The following is a 16,557-nucleotide window of genomic DNA, read 5'->3' as shown; positions in this document are numbered from 1 at the left end:
ACCGGTTTGTATTAAACTATTAACTCATCGAAATATGAATATAGACCAACTTCATATCTTAAATAAATTAGAGAAATTTACACAAATTGTCACAACTCAAATATAACATTAATATAAATAAAATAGCATAATTGACGTGATGCTTTTATAATTATCATTGTATACAATAACCTACCAATGAAACTAATCTGTTCTTACAATAACCAACCGGTCTATTATTACTCTTACTACAGTGATAAACTATCTTCATACATATAAAATGACCTACCAATGAAACTAATCTATTATTATATGAAATTAATCTACAATAATGTCATCGAAGGAGACCCCATCCCACTACCAAATTAAAAAGAGAGCTTTTGTGGAAAGAAAGTAGAAAAAATCATGTATAGAATGCCACCACATGGGCGGCTGTGTGGGCGATCTCAATACATACTCAAGTAAGCTGATCTAGTGCAGAGCCGGCGGGTTCTCTCTCATCAGAGATGTTCCCCTGGTCAGCTGCTGACCAGGGATTTTATGGTCAATCACCGTCCGATTTCAATCGGACGGTTGACAACTCTCTAACTTTTTAAAAGATGAAAGCTGTCAACCGTCCGATTTCAATCGGACGGTGATTGACCATGAAATCCCTGGTCAGCAGCTGACCAGGGGAACATGACTCTCTCTCTCATATGATACAAGTTGCCAAATGTCACTGAATAGCATTATGCTCCAAATCCTTCATTCACACTAAACAAACCCATTAACAAAATCATAGGTTAATTTTATATATATTATGAAAAACTGACAAAAACAAACTATAATGAGAACTTTGCAGGAAAAGTACTTGATCGCTGAAGTTACCCTAGCCGCTAAGAGTGTAGACAGAGAGAGTTGAGAGAGGAAATACCCTTGTTTTCTCAAAACCCATCGTTCGTGATCAAGCAACATGGATTCCATGGATGAGATGGCAGTGATGCAGCCTACCTCGGCTTGGCTCATGGAAGGATGATGTAGAACGAGATTTTAGCCAATTTCAACCAAAAATCTCGAAAAGAAAGAAGCGTCTTCGCATTAAGAAGAATAATTTGAATATTGGACATTGGTATTCAAATAGGCTTTTAATGATGAAATTAATCATAAATTACTCTTTTGGATATATCGGGATTCTCGAGCAAAATCTTGATTGAGATTCCAAGCGTAATATTCTTTAGTATCTAGGATTTTATTTTCGATTTTTATTTAATCAGGTTTAATTAGGTTTCCTAGTTTTAGTCTACAATAAATTCTTCTTTATGTTTTCTAGTTGTATTAGGTTTATGCTATGTGTCATATATAAGGCACCTCTTAGATTGTAATTTTCATTCAAGTTATCAATAAAAAAACCAAATATTAGAGAAGTTTCTCTATGTTTCTTACAGCTGTGTCCGTAATTGCTAGTGGATTCTAGCTTATCTCATATGGCTTTCGACGCTTGACGAAACCCCTTACTATCGTGTTCACGCTTCCCGCATCAAAGGAAATTGGTGGCTCTTAGGCCAACAAAAGACAAAGGTTTACGACATTCACAAACCTATATGGTCGGCAAATTGCTGACGGCTAGGGCTTTCAACAAGCGATCTTCCATGGGCATGTTTCGATGTGCATGAAGGCACAAGGATCATGTTCTGTTCACTTTGATAGACCCTTCTGATCGAAATCGCATCCTTTGTGGCGGCCTTTAAGGTTTTGGTCGGGCTCCTGTGGTTCTAGCTCCATATGATGGAGTTGGGCCGATTAGTGGGGTGCCCTTGTCATTGCTGGCGTTATGAATAAAGGTCAGAAGGTTGCCTCCGCCCTTTCATACTTAGCTGTGCCTTCGAAGGATTGACAGTGCGCTAGGGCGCTATATTGAGAAACATTCGGTGAAATTTGAGGCAGGCCGGATCCTGATCCAGGTTAAGATTGATCTGATGCAGTCGGTGGCTTTCTGACGATGTTTCACATTGGAGGATGGCTTGGATATCGACCTTGATTTCTTCTTTGAGAATCTATACGGAAGGTATAAGGATTGTGACCTGCTAACTCATGTAGGTTTACCATGTTCATAGGACCACTACTAGCATAACCATTGAGGGCGACAGCTTCACCTGCACAACGCAACCTTGAGCATGCACTAGCGAGGGTTGAGCAGAACATTACTGTTGGACCAAGTTTGGTCTTCGACCCTCAAACCACCCAAGCAGGGGTCACGGGATTGGCGAAGTTTGCATTGCAACCAGTACCCAAACCTAGGGCATGACAAGCTCCACACATCAGGACCATGTAGACTGGCATCAGAGCAGCAAAGGATGAGCAGGAGGTCGTGACAGTAGTTGAAGGTGAGCAGGAGAACACATCTGTGATTGACAGTGGTGGTAGTAGTAGGGGTGATACAGTTGCATAGGCTGAAATAGTGAAATGTGGAAACGATCACTCAGGTTGTGTAGGTTAGAAATGAGGAGCAAGGCAATGACTCCAAAACTGTACAGGTTGTAGGAACTCGTAGGAAGCTTTTTGATAATGAAGGTGTGTCATTCAAGAAGCCTCGGCTTAGTCTTACTGTGGGCATGACTAATCTTGATGTTATGTCTGTGGGATTAGCAGTGGTGCAAACTCCACAAGAAGTCACAAAGAAACGTAGGAGACCAAGAGGTGCAAAGAACAAGGCAAAGGTCGAGGTAAATGCTATATCAAGACGTCACCAATGAAGCAGGTTAAGACTCCAAAGAAAGTGGAGAAACTAGTTAATGGATCTACTACTCCATCTGATGTAGGCAGCTCCACCCCTTCGAATGAGAAGGAGGTTGTCACTGCCTAGTCTTTTCTAGTTAGAATAATGTATATGCTAGTAGAAGTTTCTCTAAGAAGCCTTTGTAGAAGTATTTGGTTTGTGGTTGCGTGCTCGGGCGTCTAGGGTCAAATAGAATATATTGCCTGCGGAGCGAGTTGTTTTTGTTAGCATAGACTACTCTGAGCTATTAATGTCTTAATAGAGTAGTCTACTTTATACTATTCTTTGCCCATAACTCAGGGGCCATATTAATGTATAAACTCTTTACATCAAAAAAATAAAAATAAAACTACAATGAGAAGTCGCAAATGTAGCCAATTTATAGTCTATCGTATAAAGAAGTAAGAACTAAGAACAACTTCATGAGGGAAATCATTGTGATTAGATATATGATTAATTACTAATCCACTGACATTAGGTTCTTTTTTTACGTTTGCTTTATTTTCACTTTGGAATACATTATGCTTGAAGCTTAACTAATATCACTTCCTAAATATGACTTGGTGCTACTAATTATTCGGTGAGTCCATTGCATGTAGCCATTGGTGGCCTGGAATATGGTCAAGTTTAGATTTTAGACGCACCTTTTTCTTGACTTTGTTTTCTTCCCTATTTCAATGAAAGGCCAAGAGAAGGTGTAGCGTGCTTCTTTGTCTAAGCAGATTTACAATGATCCACATGATTGGTTCACCAACTCCTGGGGTATTTGAGGAGCCAGAAATGACTCCAATAGAACATTTTAAGCCTTTGCCCATTGGAGTAGCTAGTTGTAATCGGCTCCCTAGCAATGGAGAAGCAATCCTGAAAAGTACTCCATTGTCTTCTTTGTTTTGTGAAATTTGTAGGGTTATTGTCATTGTTTTGGCTCAAGATGCTACTTTTCGGTTTTTTTTTTTGTGTGAATTCCTTAAGATGCTACCTTGTTGTTTTGTGGCATGTTGTATAGTGTAGTGTAGTATGTGTTTCCCTTTTTTTTGGCCAATGCTTATATAGATTCTTTGAATAAGCAAAGTTAAATAGGTTACACGATCGGATACATGTTAAAGTACTTTCCAATTCTTTCTTTTTGGGCTTATTCTACATGGATGGTTATTCTTGTCTAGACCTATAAATTGACCGGATTTTGATCCAGACCCGCTTCAGATCTGTGGTTATTGGACAGGTTTGGATCGAAAATTTTAATCCGTTGATCTGTTAATGATCCGAATCCGTTAACCCGTTTATTTAACGGATCAAATACGGATTTAGGTCGATTCGATCAGTTAATGATCCGGCCCGTTTTTGTAATAATAAAATATTATTTTTTATTAATATATTATTAATTTTAAAAAATATAAAATATAAAATATTAAGAATTTCTAATACAAATTTTTTGCAGAAATATAAGGGACAGTTCATCACCCAAGATTCTAAGAAGCATTAAGAATTTTGATAATGTAACTCTACTTTTGGTGACTTCATGTTCTTTTAATATTTTATTAATATCTTATGAGGTATCATGATATAAATTTAATATTACCATTTAAAATTTTAAAATATTTGAAATTATAAACGGGTCAGATTAGCGGATCGGGTATCCGTTAATCCAGCGGATACGGATTTGGATCGAACTATCAATGATCCGCCGGGTTAACGGAGTGGGTTTGGATCAATTTTTTTTTAAGTAAACGGATTTGGATTTAGGTCGATCCGATCCATTTACAGGTCTATTATTGTCTTCTTAAAGAGAAGATTTCTAGATGACATTAGGGTTTAGATCAAAATATGAGGAAAATAAAAAGACGAGTTATAAAATAATTTTCGTATTTTTCTAGACAAATTTGCTATATTTCTAATTTCATCACACGTACTTTTACACTTTTTAATTTTTTCAACTACATTGGCCATTAATTTGTTTCGTTACTTTTTCTGTTAATTCCTTCAAAAAAAAAATTATAATCCATCAAACTCTTTGATATTCTCTTCAGATCTAAAATATCATCATTTACTTGAATTTGAAAAGTTTCTTTGGCAAGATCTAAAGGCATGCTTTTGGAGTTCCTTAATCAACCACGACATGATTAAGTTGTTTTTGTCCTTTCTTTTGCAAATGAGGTACCACGGTACTGCCATTGAATCAGTCTTTATATATTATTTTGCGTCATCGTTGAAACTTGAAAATGAAAATTGGGTCATCAAGCTAACATTATTCTAAGCATAACCTCAGACCTTCTGCCTCTGTGAAATTACAAAACTGCAATTAGGATTATCAAATTTGTTTTACATAGGTGAAAGTATCAGAGCTCAAATTTGACGACAAATAGATGAGACGACGTTTCATTTATCGGGTAAATTCCTCCTATGGTACCTGAGGTATTGCTACTTGGACAGTTTGATACCCGATGTATTAAAGGGGACAGTTTGGTACCTGAAGTTAGACTCTGTTTGACACTTTGGTACTTCTGTTAATTTTTCTGTTAAATGTAAGGATAAAATTGACATTTAGAATATATGTATAAAAACATAATAAAAAAACATGAGTTTGTGGGTTGATTGCCGTTCTTCATAATTTTATAGGTATGAATTAATGTTTATGAGTTATGTTGAAGGTGAAATATTCGAATTTTATGTTAAAGAAATATAATAATCAGATATTTTTTTTGTACTATTCTCTATGAATCCACTGATTTTTCCTCCAAAACTTGGATTTTTCCTCCTCTTCATAAACACAATGCGATGATATTATTTGGTATTATTTTAGGTCTTCATCATTTTTTGGGTCATTTAGGAGAAAATGAAAATGAATTAATGCTTTTGGGTTATGTTAAAGTTGACATAATTGAATTTTATGTTTAAAAAAATTTAGTTGTACGAGACTAGTTTCAATGGAGTACTCTCATGGGTGTTCACTATATGATTACTATATTTCTTAAACATAAAATTCGAATATTTCACCTTCAACATAACCCATAAGCATTAATTCATACCTATAAAATTATGAAGAAAATCAACCCACAAACTCATGTTTTTTTATTATGTTTTTATACATATATTCTAAATGTTAATTTTATCCTTACATTTAACAGAAAAATTAACAGAAGTACCAAAGTGTCAAACGGAGTCTAACTTCAAGTATCAAACTGCCCCCTTTAATACATCAGGTATCAAACTGTCCAAGTGGCAATACCTCAGGTACCATAGGAGGAATTTACCCTTCATTTATCTATCACATTTTGAACATCAAAGTTCTCTAATGCAAATGCAATTTTCTCGGACCCAACTATATGCAAATTTAATTTGAATAATATTTGAAATAAAAGCGAGTAAGGGCATCTCCAACAGACTACTTATTTCAAAATAAATATAATATTTAGCTAATTTTAGGCTAAAATTCTACTCCAGCAGAATACCTAAACAAAAGTTAAATAAAAGTTAAATTTAACTTTTGCTAAATTCTCTAGCTATATTTAGCTAGGATGAGAGAAAATTTAACTAAAACCCAAATTTAACTTGGGATTTAGGTATTCTGCTGGAGCATAACTCAATAGCTAAGTAGTTATATTTCACTTTTAGCTACTTTTAACTATGCATATAAGTATATATCACTGTTGGAGATAGATGCTCTAAGTCTACACTTCATCATGTATTCTTGTCTGTATAACACAAGATCAGATTGGACATTGGGTAATGCATGCAATAAATTTGAGGTTAATAATATTAAAATTTGGACACGTTCCACACAGATAGGGTGAAAGAATGGATGGATTTCAAAACTTTTTAATTAGTCCAGAATTAGTTTAACCATTAAACTACTAACTAAACATAAAACTCATTCCTTTAACCCATGATCTTGGCTTATTATGATATGTATAAACATAGCATACTTAGTAAGGAAGAACAAAGAGGGAGTTTATGTTCTACTCACCCTTGGAGCGTGATTTCAATCCAATCCAAGTGAACCACCAAAGCTCCTCTCCTTGATCTCTCCTTGTGTGTGTTTCCTCCACCTTGAAGCACCTTGGATTAAGAACTACTTCTTGTACTCCTTCTTGTACTTGTAGACTCCTCCTTGATGTTACAAGTAGAGCCACAAAAGGATGTGACCTCTAAGGATCTTCACCAAGTGAATCAAGAGATGAAGAAATATGAAAGGAAAGGAAGAAGTATGCAAGTGTTCTTCCTTCCTTGTTATAACACCAACTTGTGCAATTAGACAAAGGGAGAACTCTCTCCTACCAACTAAAAGATGATAGTGTGAAGACACACTCTTACTTCTCTTTGTCCATGCTTTCACCTTATATAATAAGAAATAATTCCAACTACTAAAAGTGAAATATTGACTTTCACAAAGCCAATATATTGGCTAGTCCATACGTGTTATTGGGCACTAAAATTGTGTCTTGGGCTTTCATTTAAGTCTCACTTAGTAAAGCCCAAATCCACACCAAAACCCGACAATTGTTTAGGCCCAATAGGTTCGGTTTTACCCGAAAAACCTAATTATGTCCAAATAATAAATCTAATTAATTATTTGGTCATAACCAACTCTTGTTTAATCTTCTTCATATACAATCTCAAGGATCCACTTATATGGTGTGCAATCTCTTAGGTTCTAATTAACAAGGCAGTGAAGTTTATAGAACCATTCTATTTAGTTTACGAATCAAAGCTCCATTTTGATTCTCCCTTGTTATTAGGTGATGCGGCTGAAATAGCCTCACAATTTAACCCTACAAAATGTAGTTGTCAGTATAGGATAAACAGGGATCGTTCAGTCCGGGGATTGTAGGGTATACCTACACAAAAAGGTCAATTAACAAATAAAAGAATAAAATGGGGGTTTTGAAATTTGGTTCCTAATCTACTTAAAGTAAAAATAAAACTATCTACAATGATTGACTTCTTCACACTCAAATTAGAATTTTCAAACCATATCAACATGCAACGAGTTGTTTCAATCTATACAACCTAAAATCGTGCCAACACTAAATATCAGAAATGAATTCGAAGTACAAGCCTGAAGAGATCGAGTACCACTTTAATTCTTCTTTTTAATCTCTTAAGTTAGGAAAAGTCCATAACTTAAAATATTTTATATAAAACATCACGTTAATACTGAAGAGCATCCGTCAACATTAAATATGAATCATTAAGTGCAATTAGAATTTTGAATCCAAACATGTATGCATCCATAAGAAGTTATAAACGCACGAAGCATGTAGCATATAATCTCGACCATTGTACATAGCCTTTACCACTTCAATTTCTGCCCTAAAACGATTAGGTGAAATAGAACACAAATTTGGCTTTATTAACCTGCAGATTAACATCATTGTTCAACCAAAATCATATGCTTAAAGATATAAAAGAATGGCACAAAATCAGATTGTAAAGATATCATAAACAACTCAAGAACATAAAGAAATGAATCTGAAAATTACTAACATAAACTCATTCTTAACAAAAATCCAACTCCAATAACAAAGTTCATAAACGAAATCTGAAATTCAATACTAAAGAGTACGAAAACAGAAATAAGGGCCATGGATTACACTTTTTGATCTTCAAGGAAGCTTGGAGAACGTCAAGAGAACACAGGGCTTGGCCTTCAAGAACACGAACAGCCTTGGAGAAGTCCTAAAGCTCTTCACGGCAAGTGGCTTTTTCTGAATTTTGTAGAGGGTTTTGGAGAGAAGAGAGCTAGGTTAATGAACTGAATTTTGCATGAACAAGTGATGTTTTTGGAGTAGAGAATGGCTGCTATTTATAGTGGAATTCTTCTCTCTTGTGATGCAATCATGGCCATTCATCTAGAGGTAATTTTTCTTCCAAATTTCCTTGATTTTCGCATGATAGAGTCTTGAATTTTCTGATCTCTTTTCCCCTAAAATGCTCCTTCTCTTTCCCTTGAATAGTGACCAGATACATCCCTTATTCCTCTCATTTGAATTGCACTAATTTCTTCTTCCAAGAATTGTGCACATAACGAAATCCTATAATAAAGAAAAATCAGAAATTAATTAGTATCATAATCAATAGGAAATAAGATAATTAAGATAATTAGGATAAATATTGAATGTAACACTCCCCTTTTATCTCCACGAAATAAGAAGAATTTATGTGAATGATAACTCCTTGAATTCCTCCTGATTTATGCTAGTCTTCTTATCCTTCAAGTTTCCTTGATTTCATCACTCAAGAGTTCTCAATGGGATGGACACTCTTTAAAACAAGAAAATCAGAAACAAGAAAGTTCAAATGAAGAAAGTTCCCTAAAACAAAATAGGAAATATTTCCTAAAATGAAAGAGGAAAGTTTCTAAAATGCTTTATCCTTCATTTACGCTCATTTCTGCTCTTTTTCACCTCTTTTCTCCATTTTTGTCCTTGAAGTACCTAAAAACAGAAACTATGTTATACTTAGTAATTTTAAGAGAGTAACTTGGCCAAATGAGAGAAAATACATATTAAAAACGTCACACTTTGTGCTCCTATCATTAGGATCATAAATGTTTATCAATCCTCGAGGACTTCACAAGTCATGAGTGACGTCTTGCAACATATCATGACTATCCTAGTTAATATAGAATTACAAATAACCTATTCAATGGGAATTACAATACAATATGGTCATTCTCTAACACGATGTTCTAAATCACATCATCGGGGCATGGAATTGATATGTCAATCCCCTAATGTGATTTTCATTTTTATGTGATTCTCAGAATGTGATTTGAAACTCCTTTTTAATCTCATTCAATGCTTTGGCCAAAGACTAATTGAATCACATCTTTGAACATACACCTTATTTACTTAAGGATAGATATTCCTTATTGTACACTCACATGTCTCTATGACCGAATTGATTATACCAATGAATGCATCAATCATATCCATTAAGGGACATAATATTATTGCATCATCAAGAGTTAATCTACTCACTCATAAGACAACCATGGTGTCTTAGGTTAAAGGACTAGTTTTTATTATTGCAATTTAGAGTTCAAGTTTGACATGTAAGTAAAACTCCATACAAGAACTCTAATGATAGCGTTTAGTGTACTCTTTAAGATAAAAACACCCACATACTTGTATTAGTGTCTCTACATGAATAACAAGAGACATATCATCCTCCATATTGAGCCTACATAGTATGTGCTAGTCTTTTCGGATCATCAATGTCCAAATGATAATCCTATGACTAGGAACCTTTTAGGATAAGAGTGTAAAAGAGTAAAGGTCTCACACATCTAACTCTTTAGATTACTTTCTCTTTAACTCATATTCCTTGGACCTTGTTCAATCAAATATTAAATATAAGCAATGAACAATAAACTTGCCCTTTTGATTAATAATAATTACAATAATAATTACATCAAAATGATTGTTTTAGGACACAACTCCTTCTTAGAGATCACAAATTATACAAAATTGACAGATGAGAGAATTGAAGTTTGTTACAAGAAAAACTATAACTCTATAAGGATCTTCCCTCAGTAGTGAGTCTGGCTTGTAACTGATGGCGTCATGATATCATCAAAATGACAAAATCAATATACAAGAGGGGAGTGCTAGCGTCAAAAGTACTATGGGTTTTCCATTGTTTTGATTTTGGTGAAATTGGGGTTTGGTTTTCGTTTGTATGATCATCGATTTTGAAAAATGAGAATAAAGGTTTTTTTTTTGTTTTGTTTTGTTTTTTTTTTCTAGTCAATGAGAATAAGGGTTTGGTTTGGCTTCCTTGTTCATGGTTTTGGTGATAAGGGTTTCTTTGTTTATTAACTCATTGAAGATTATTGGGTAGTTTTTCCCATTGTTTGAACTGTGACTAATTGTTGAGTATTGCAATTGGGATTCTATGTATCAGTGGCGGAGCCAGAATTTGATCTCACTCAGATATTTTAGGAAAGCCAATTAGAACTTAAACTATATAACAAAACTTTAATAAAAATTAAAATATTAGAATAAGGTTCCAATAAGATCATTTTTTTTAAATGACATATTTTATTAATCATATATTTTTAGATTCTAGAAAACTTTTCATGATGGGGATATAAATTATCTTTGACTTTTAAAGTTACAATGAAATATAGTAATATAGTGTTAAAAACAAAAAATAAAGTATTTGTTTAAGGAAAATTGAAATTGGGAGAGAATTGAGTCGTACTTTCATTGATAATAGGGGTCTCTTTATATAGAGGATAAGAAGACATAAAATCAGAGTTGTACAAGGAAATATAATCGTACAATTAATCGGATATCTATAAATATCTCTAATAAAAAACCCTATTACAACTATGTCAAGTAACCTAGAGTTTGGGCCTGACACATATTCTGGATCTACTTGAACACTCCCCCTTGTGTCGCCCAAACGTGGTACTCCTCTCGTTGCCTCATTAAAAACTTTGCCGAGTAACAAAAACCCAGTGGGACAAAAATAACCTCGGTCGAAGGGGAAAAAGAGTACAACACACTCTTCACGTTTCGAGACCATACATGTAGACATCTCCCCCTGATGTCTGCATCTCCCCCTGATGACAACGGTCATGGGAGCTCGGATAACTTCCGCAAACGATGCTGCCAACATGTTTCTCGAAAGTAAAATTTAGGGACTGACTTAGTGAGCAAGTCTGCCACACTGTCCTCAGATCAAACCTAGTTCACTTTGATCTTGAGGAGAGTCTGTTGTTGCTGATTATGCTTGGTGTTGTCACTTTGATGTAGCCTTGCTTCATTTGTTCACAAAAAGCATCATTATCCTAAATGTTTGTAGGCTCATCTGTGGCAGACTTCAAACCACAATTGTTTGAACATGCATAATTATGGATCCAATCCATATACATTCACGAACCACATCATGAAGAGCAATAATTTCTGCATTGTTTGAAGATATAGCGACTAGGGTCTGTTCTGTAGACCTCTAAGATATCAAAGTCTTTACCCATGGTGAACTCTTAACCAGTTTGGGAACGACCTTTGTGTGGGTCAGAGAGATACCCAACATCAGCAAAACCTTCCAAAACACAAGTCATTTTGGGATAGGGATAGAGGACACAGGCCAGTGTTGGTGACGTTCCTGGTGTGTGATGGGTCCGAATCCATCGTCTCTCTATAGGGATAGAACAAGCCCATATCAATCGTACATCTCAAGTACCGAAAGATATCTTTTACACCAATCCAACGGCTTTGCGTTGGCGCAACGGTATATCTAGCTAACAAGTTCAAAGCATATGAGATGTCCAGTTTTGTGCATTGAGCTAAGTATAATAATGTGCCTATTGTACTTAAGTAAGACACTTCTGCCTATAGCACATCTTCGTCATCATCCTTTGGACGAAGAGGATTCTTTTCAGGATCAAGACTACGGACGATCATGGGGGTGTTTGAAGGCTTGACCTTGTCAAAACGCCTAAACATCTATCAACACGATGCTCAAGTTCCAAACTGAGACATAATCGTGTTCTCCTAATTGCCATGTCGCTGTTATAACTATGTCATTGACCATGTCACTGTTATACATGTCACTGGTCATGTCACTTACATATTTTGGAATTTTCAAGTCATTGTTATATCCAGGTCACTGGTCAGTAACTATTAATCTCCAGTCACTGACCAAGTCACTGGTCATGAGCATATCATTGACCATGTAACTATTAAAGTCACAGATAATTTTCTCATTTTCACAAGAAGAAACCTCATAAGTATACAACATATTAAAATGTCACTTTATTGTTATACTGTTCAAATTCATTGACTTGAATTTTTTTATGACCAACAGATTGGATTGTGGAACTTTTGTGACGTACAGACGTACTACATGGAAACTTTCGAAGGATGAGCGGATTTCGAAGAAACTTAGCAAGAAAGATATTTTGCAATATAGAGCTCATATAATCAAGACATTTGCGAAACATAAGCACAATTGGATTTTTGCAAGATATTTTGCAATGTAAACTATTACACATATGTCATTGGCCAGGTCACTGCTTAGGATGCAAGTCACTGGCCAATTGTAAACTTCAAATTACTAAATCAATTAGCTTTTTGTATCTTTTTTTTGTCACTCAGTTACATGATCAGTTACATACATGATCAGTTACATAATCTGTGACATGAGGTTAACACACATTGCCAAGGAATTAGCCTTTTCCAGTGACTTCTCTGGCCAATGACTCGAGCTTATTGTATCAATTAGTTTTTATATCTCTTTATTGTGTCACTGTTATGACTTGTCTAGCGACCTGGTCAGTGACCTTATTGACCAGTTACATACATGGTAAGTTACATGATCAGTTACATGATCTGTGACATGAGGTTAACACACGTTGCCAATGATTTGGCCTTTTCCAGTGACTTCTCTGGCCAATGACTTGTCTAGAGACTTGGCCAGTGACCTCACTGGCTTGGTCAGTTACATACATTGTAAGTGACATAATCATTTACATATTTAGCTACATGCTCAGTTACATGTTCAGTGATATGGTCAGTTACATGATCAGCTACATGATCATTTACATAACCTGTGACATGAGGTTAATTTGGCCATGTCACTTACAATGTATGTAACTGATCATGTAACTGACCATGTAACTTACAATGTATGTAACTGACCATGTAACTGATCATGTCACTGACATTGTCATTGACATGGCATGTGACTTCACTGGCCAGATCAGTAGCTGGCCAAGTTACTGGTCATGTAACTTGCAAACTCAATGCTAACCTTCTTATTAATGAGGTTACTGGCCAAGTTACTGTTAACCTCAAGTCACTGACCATGTCACTGTCAATCTCTGGCCATGTCATTGGCCAAGTCCCTAGTTAGTGAGGTCACTGGCCAAGTCATATTGCATGTCACTAACGTCATTGACCATGTCAGTGTTATACACATGTCGCGGACCATGTCACTGGTCAGCCCAGGTCCCTAGTTAGTGAGGTCACTGGTTAAGTACTATGTCACTAGCCAAGTTACTAGTCATGTCACAGTCATGTTAACTATTTAGTAAGCTTGAGTTTACAATTAGCCAGTTGACTTGCATTCTAAGCCCTAAACAAATTTCAATTGGCGAGTTGAGTTTTCAATTGATCTTACTGCAGTCATTGTTAACCTCAAGTCACCGGCTATGTTACTGACCCTGTCACAGTCATGACCATTTAACTGATCATGTAACTGTCAAAGTCACTGATCAAGTCACTATCAATCACATGTCACTTGTCAAATCACTTTTAATCACATGTCACTTGCCTAGTCGCTGGTTATGTTACTGGTCATGTCACAGTCATGATCATGACTTGAGGTTAATAATGACCTGACCAGCGAGTTGTCTAGTCTACTTGTGATCAACATTACACATGGTAATAACTTGGCCAATGAGGTAGTAACTTGGCCAATGATAGTGACTTTGGCGAATTCATAAGATGTCTAAAATGTGAATGAACTGCAAAAGATCTATAAAATTAATATTTCATTAAGGAAAACTAAACATAACAGTGACATTATAAAAAGATACAAAAAACTAATTGATTCAGTAAGCTGGAGTTTACAATTGGCCAATGACTTCATCCTAATCCCTAAACAAATTTCTAAAACTCTAAATTTGCAGAGCTCCAACTATGCCTAAATTCTACAAATGTCTTGGTTATATGAGCTCTATATTTGCAGAGATCCAAGCTATTGTAATTAGAAAATTTCTGGTTCAGCGTCTTCAGATTCCATTTACGATAGATGCGTTTGCAAAGTGGTCATGGCTCTGCCAAAGCATTAAAAAAATTATATAATCAGTTTCAGGACAATAATCATCCACACCAAGTGGCAGATCTTTATTAGTACATATGTGAACAAGAACTATATACAACTATATACCTCACCTGAAACTGGGATGCTGTGACACCCTTTTCATGTTCAACACTCCCTGATATGAAGAAAATAATAATTAATTTGAAAGTCCTAACAATCTTACATCATCTTTTAAGTAGGAGAGAAAATTTTAGGCTTATCTGATATCTTCAATTCTTTACTCCTTTTCCTGACTCAAGACTCAAGATTAGCTCATGTTATTATAACAAAGTAATTTAATACCTATCCACTTCTACAATGTATCTTAAATTTAGCCTTTTCTTCTTATTTTAGTTCTCACTTGGCCATGTTAAATGACAATTCTGCTTATAATTTCTCAGCCACATGACCAAACCAAGCCAATTTAGCACTAGAGAACAATGACTTGAGGTATATTGTAGAAGTGGCTATGCATGAAAAAAAATCAATACCTTTGGTCACTTTTGGCTTTCCTTCCAGCTTCATCATGATTGGAACATTTGGTCCATACACATCAGCATCAAGCAAGCCGACCTTCATTCCACACTTATTAGCAAGTGCAATAGCCAGATTAATTAACTGCAATTTACCACCACCATGCATGAGTCATTATGAGTCAGCACTGTTATAAACTAAGCACTGAAATAAACATCGTTGCATCAGAGTTCACTTCTAATGCTTCAATTGATGTCAAAATTATGATTTCTAGTTTCGCCATCTATCATTGATGCCAATCAGCACCCTAGATAAGCTACATTTGAAGCTCTACAATTTGGCTTTCTAATCTCACAAGCACTATCTACAATGGCTGATGTTTACATTGGTGATGCTGAGACATTCGCATTCCACTTAGAGATCAACCAGCTTGTTAGCTTGATCATCAATACCTTTTACAACAACAAAGAAATATTCCTAGGCCAACTTATCAGCAATTGCAATGATGTAAGTCTCCAATCTCTTTCTCTGTTACAATATTTCAGTCCAATGCTTAGTTAAATAAAACGCTATGCTTCAAAAAGTTGCAACTAAAGGCACTAGTTTTGTACTTTATAGGCCTTGGACAAAATTAGAGTCAAGAGCCTTACAGATAATAGCAAGCTTGATGCTCAACCAGAGTTTTTCATCAGGCTCGTCCCTGATAAGACCAACAATACCCTCTCCATCATTGATAGCAGTATCGGCATGACCAAAGCAGGTAGTTACAAAATTTAGATTTCTTTCAAGTTATAACTTATATCATGCTGTTCTATGTTTTACCAAGAAAATCTTATATAATTACAAAAGATCATTAGCTGTTAGTTGTGTTGTAAACTTTTGTAATCTACTGTTGAAATTTTCCATTAACTACTTAATCAAAGGAGTGAAGTCTGTTGTTAAAATTGTCTATATGATTAATCAAGAATAACTATATGATGGATTGATGATAAACAAGTATCTAACTGTACCAAACTAAATAACCTTTTGCAATATATGAAAGGTCACTGGGGGTTCGATCTAATTCGAAAATACTCATGTATATGTAGATTTGGTGAACAACTTGGGTACAAGGTCGGAGACCAAGGAGTACAGAACCACAAATCAAGCCTATAAAGGCAATCACCAATACAAAGGCATCTAAAAGAAAAACCCATACAACGATCTAGATGTTGAGAACAAAGCAATAGCAATAAAATCAAAGAAGGGTTGAATTTGACCAAAAACCAAAAAGGAATAAACAGATCACGAAAGTAACTAAGTTAATGACCAAGTCAAGCGTGGAAATGAAGCTGAACCTGATGGTTACCGCACGCTTCACAGTCAGAGCAAGGCACATAAGTGACTGTACTCCCCGTATCCACAATCAGAGCGACAATCTGAGGTGGTGTCCCAATCCACAGCCGCGTCGTGTAGTACCTGATTCCAATTCCAAGTTCCAGAACCTTCAATTCACTATAACTACAAATACCAGAGCTGAAAAAAAATAGGGAGAA

The 16,557-nt window shown here is 35.4% G+C and overlaps 2 protein-coding genes across 2 annotated transcripts; one reads left to right on the top strand and one right to left on the bottom strand.

Annotated features, from left to right (window-relative positions):
* Positions 1–14,326: 14,326 nt before the first annotated feature.
* LOC133713933 (iron-sulfur protein required for NADH dehydrogenase, mitochondrial-like) lies at positions 14,327–15,190 on the bottom strand. Its single transcript, XM_062139956.1, has 3 exons — positions 15,040–15,190; positions 14,641–14,684; positions 14,327–14,522 (listed from the first exon to the last, which is right to left on the bottom strand). The coding sequence occupies exons 1-3, from the start codon at positions 15,188–15,190 to the stop codon at positions 14,478–14,480; spliced, it is 240 nt and encodes a 79-aa protein (XP_061995940.1). The 3' UTR covers positions 14,327–14,477.
* On the top strand, positions 15,078–15,933 carry LOC133713932 (heat shock protein 83-like). Its single transcript, XM_062139955.1, has 2 exons — positions 15,078–15,529; positions 15,641–15,933. The coding sequence occupies exons 1-2, from the start codon at positions 15,392–15,394 to the stop codon at positions 15,797–15,799; spliced, it is 297 nt and encodes a 98-aa protein (XP_061995939.1). The 5' UTR covers positions 15,078–15,391; the 3' UTR covers positions 15,800–15,933.
* Positions 15,934–16,557: the final 624 nt, after the last annotated feature.

This window comes from Rosa rugosa, chromosome 6 (assembly GCF_958449725.1).
Source record: "Rosa rugosa chromosome 6, drRosRugo1.1, whole genome shotgun sequence".
NCBI classification, from domain to species: domain Eukaryota; kingdom Viridiplantae; phylum Streptophyta; class Magnoliopsida; order Rosales; family Rosaceae; genus Rosa; species Rosa rugosa.
This window is presented reverse-complemented; position numbering and strand designations above follow the sequence as displayed.

Bases quoted from the DNA above. Each gene is read 5' to 3' on its own strand.
- LOC133713933 (XM_062139956.1), bottom strand. From the start codon at position 15,190: ATGCATGGTGGTGGTAAATTGCAGTTAATTAATCTGGCTATTGCACTT. The intron at 14,685-15,039 runs GTATTGATTTTT...TCTTCATATCAG, and splicing joins AAAGCCAAAAGTGACCAAAG to GGAGTGTTGAACATGAAAAG. The intron at 14,523-14,640 runs GTGAGGTATATA...ATGCTTTGGCAG, and splicing joins TCACAGCATCCCAGTTTCAG to AGCCATGACCACTTTGCAAA.
- LOC133713932 (XM_062139955.1), top strand. From the start codon at position 15,392: ATGGCTGATGTTTACATTGGTGATGCTGAGACATTCGCATTCCACTTA. The intron at 15,530-15,640 runs GTAAGTCTCCAA...TGTACTTTATAG, and splicing joins TTATCAGCAATTGCAATGAT to GCCTTGGACAAAATTAGAGT.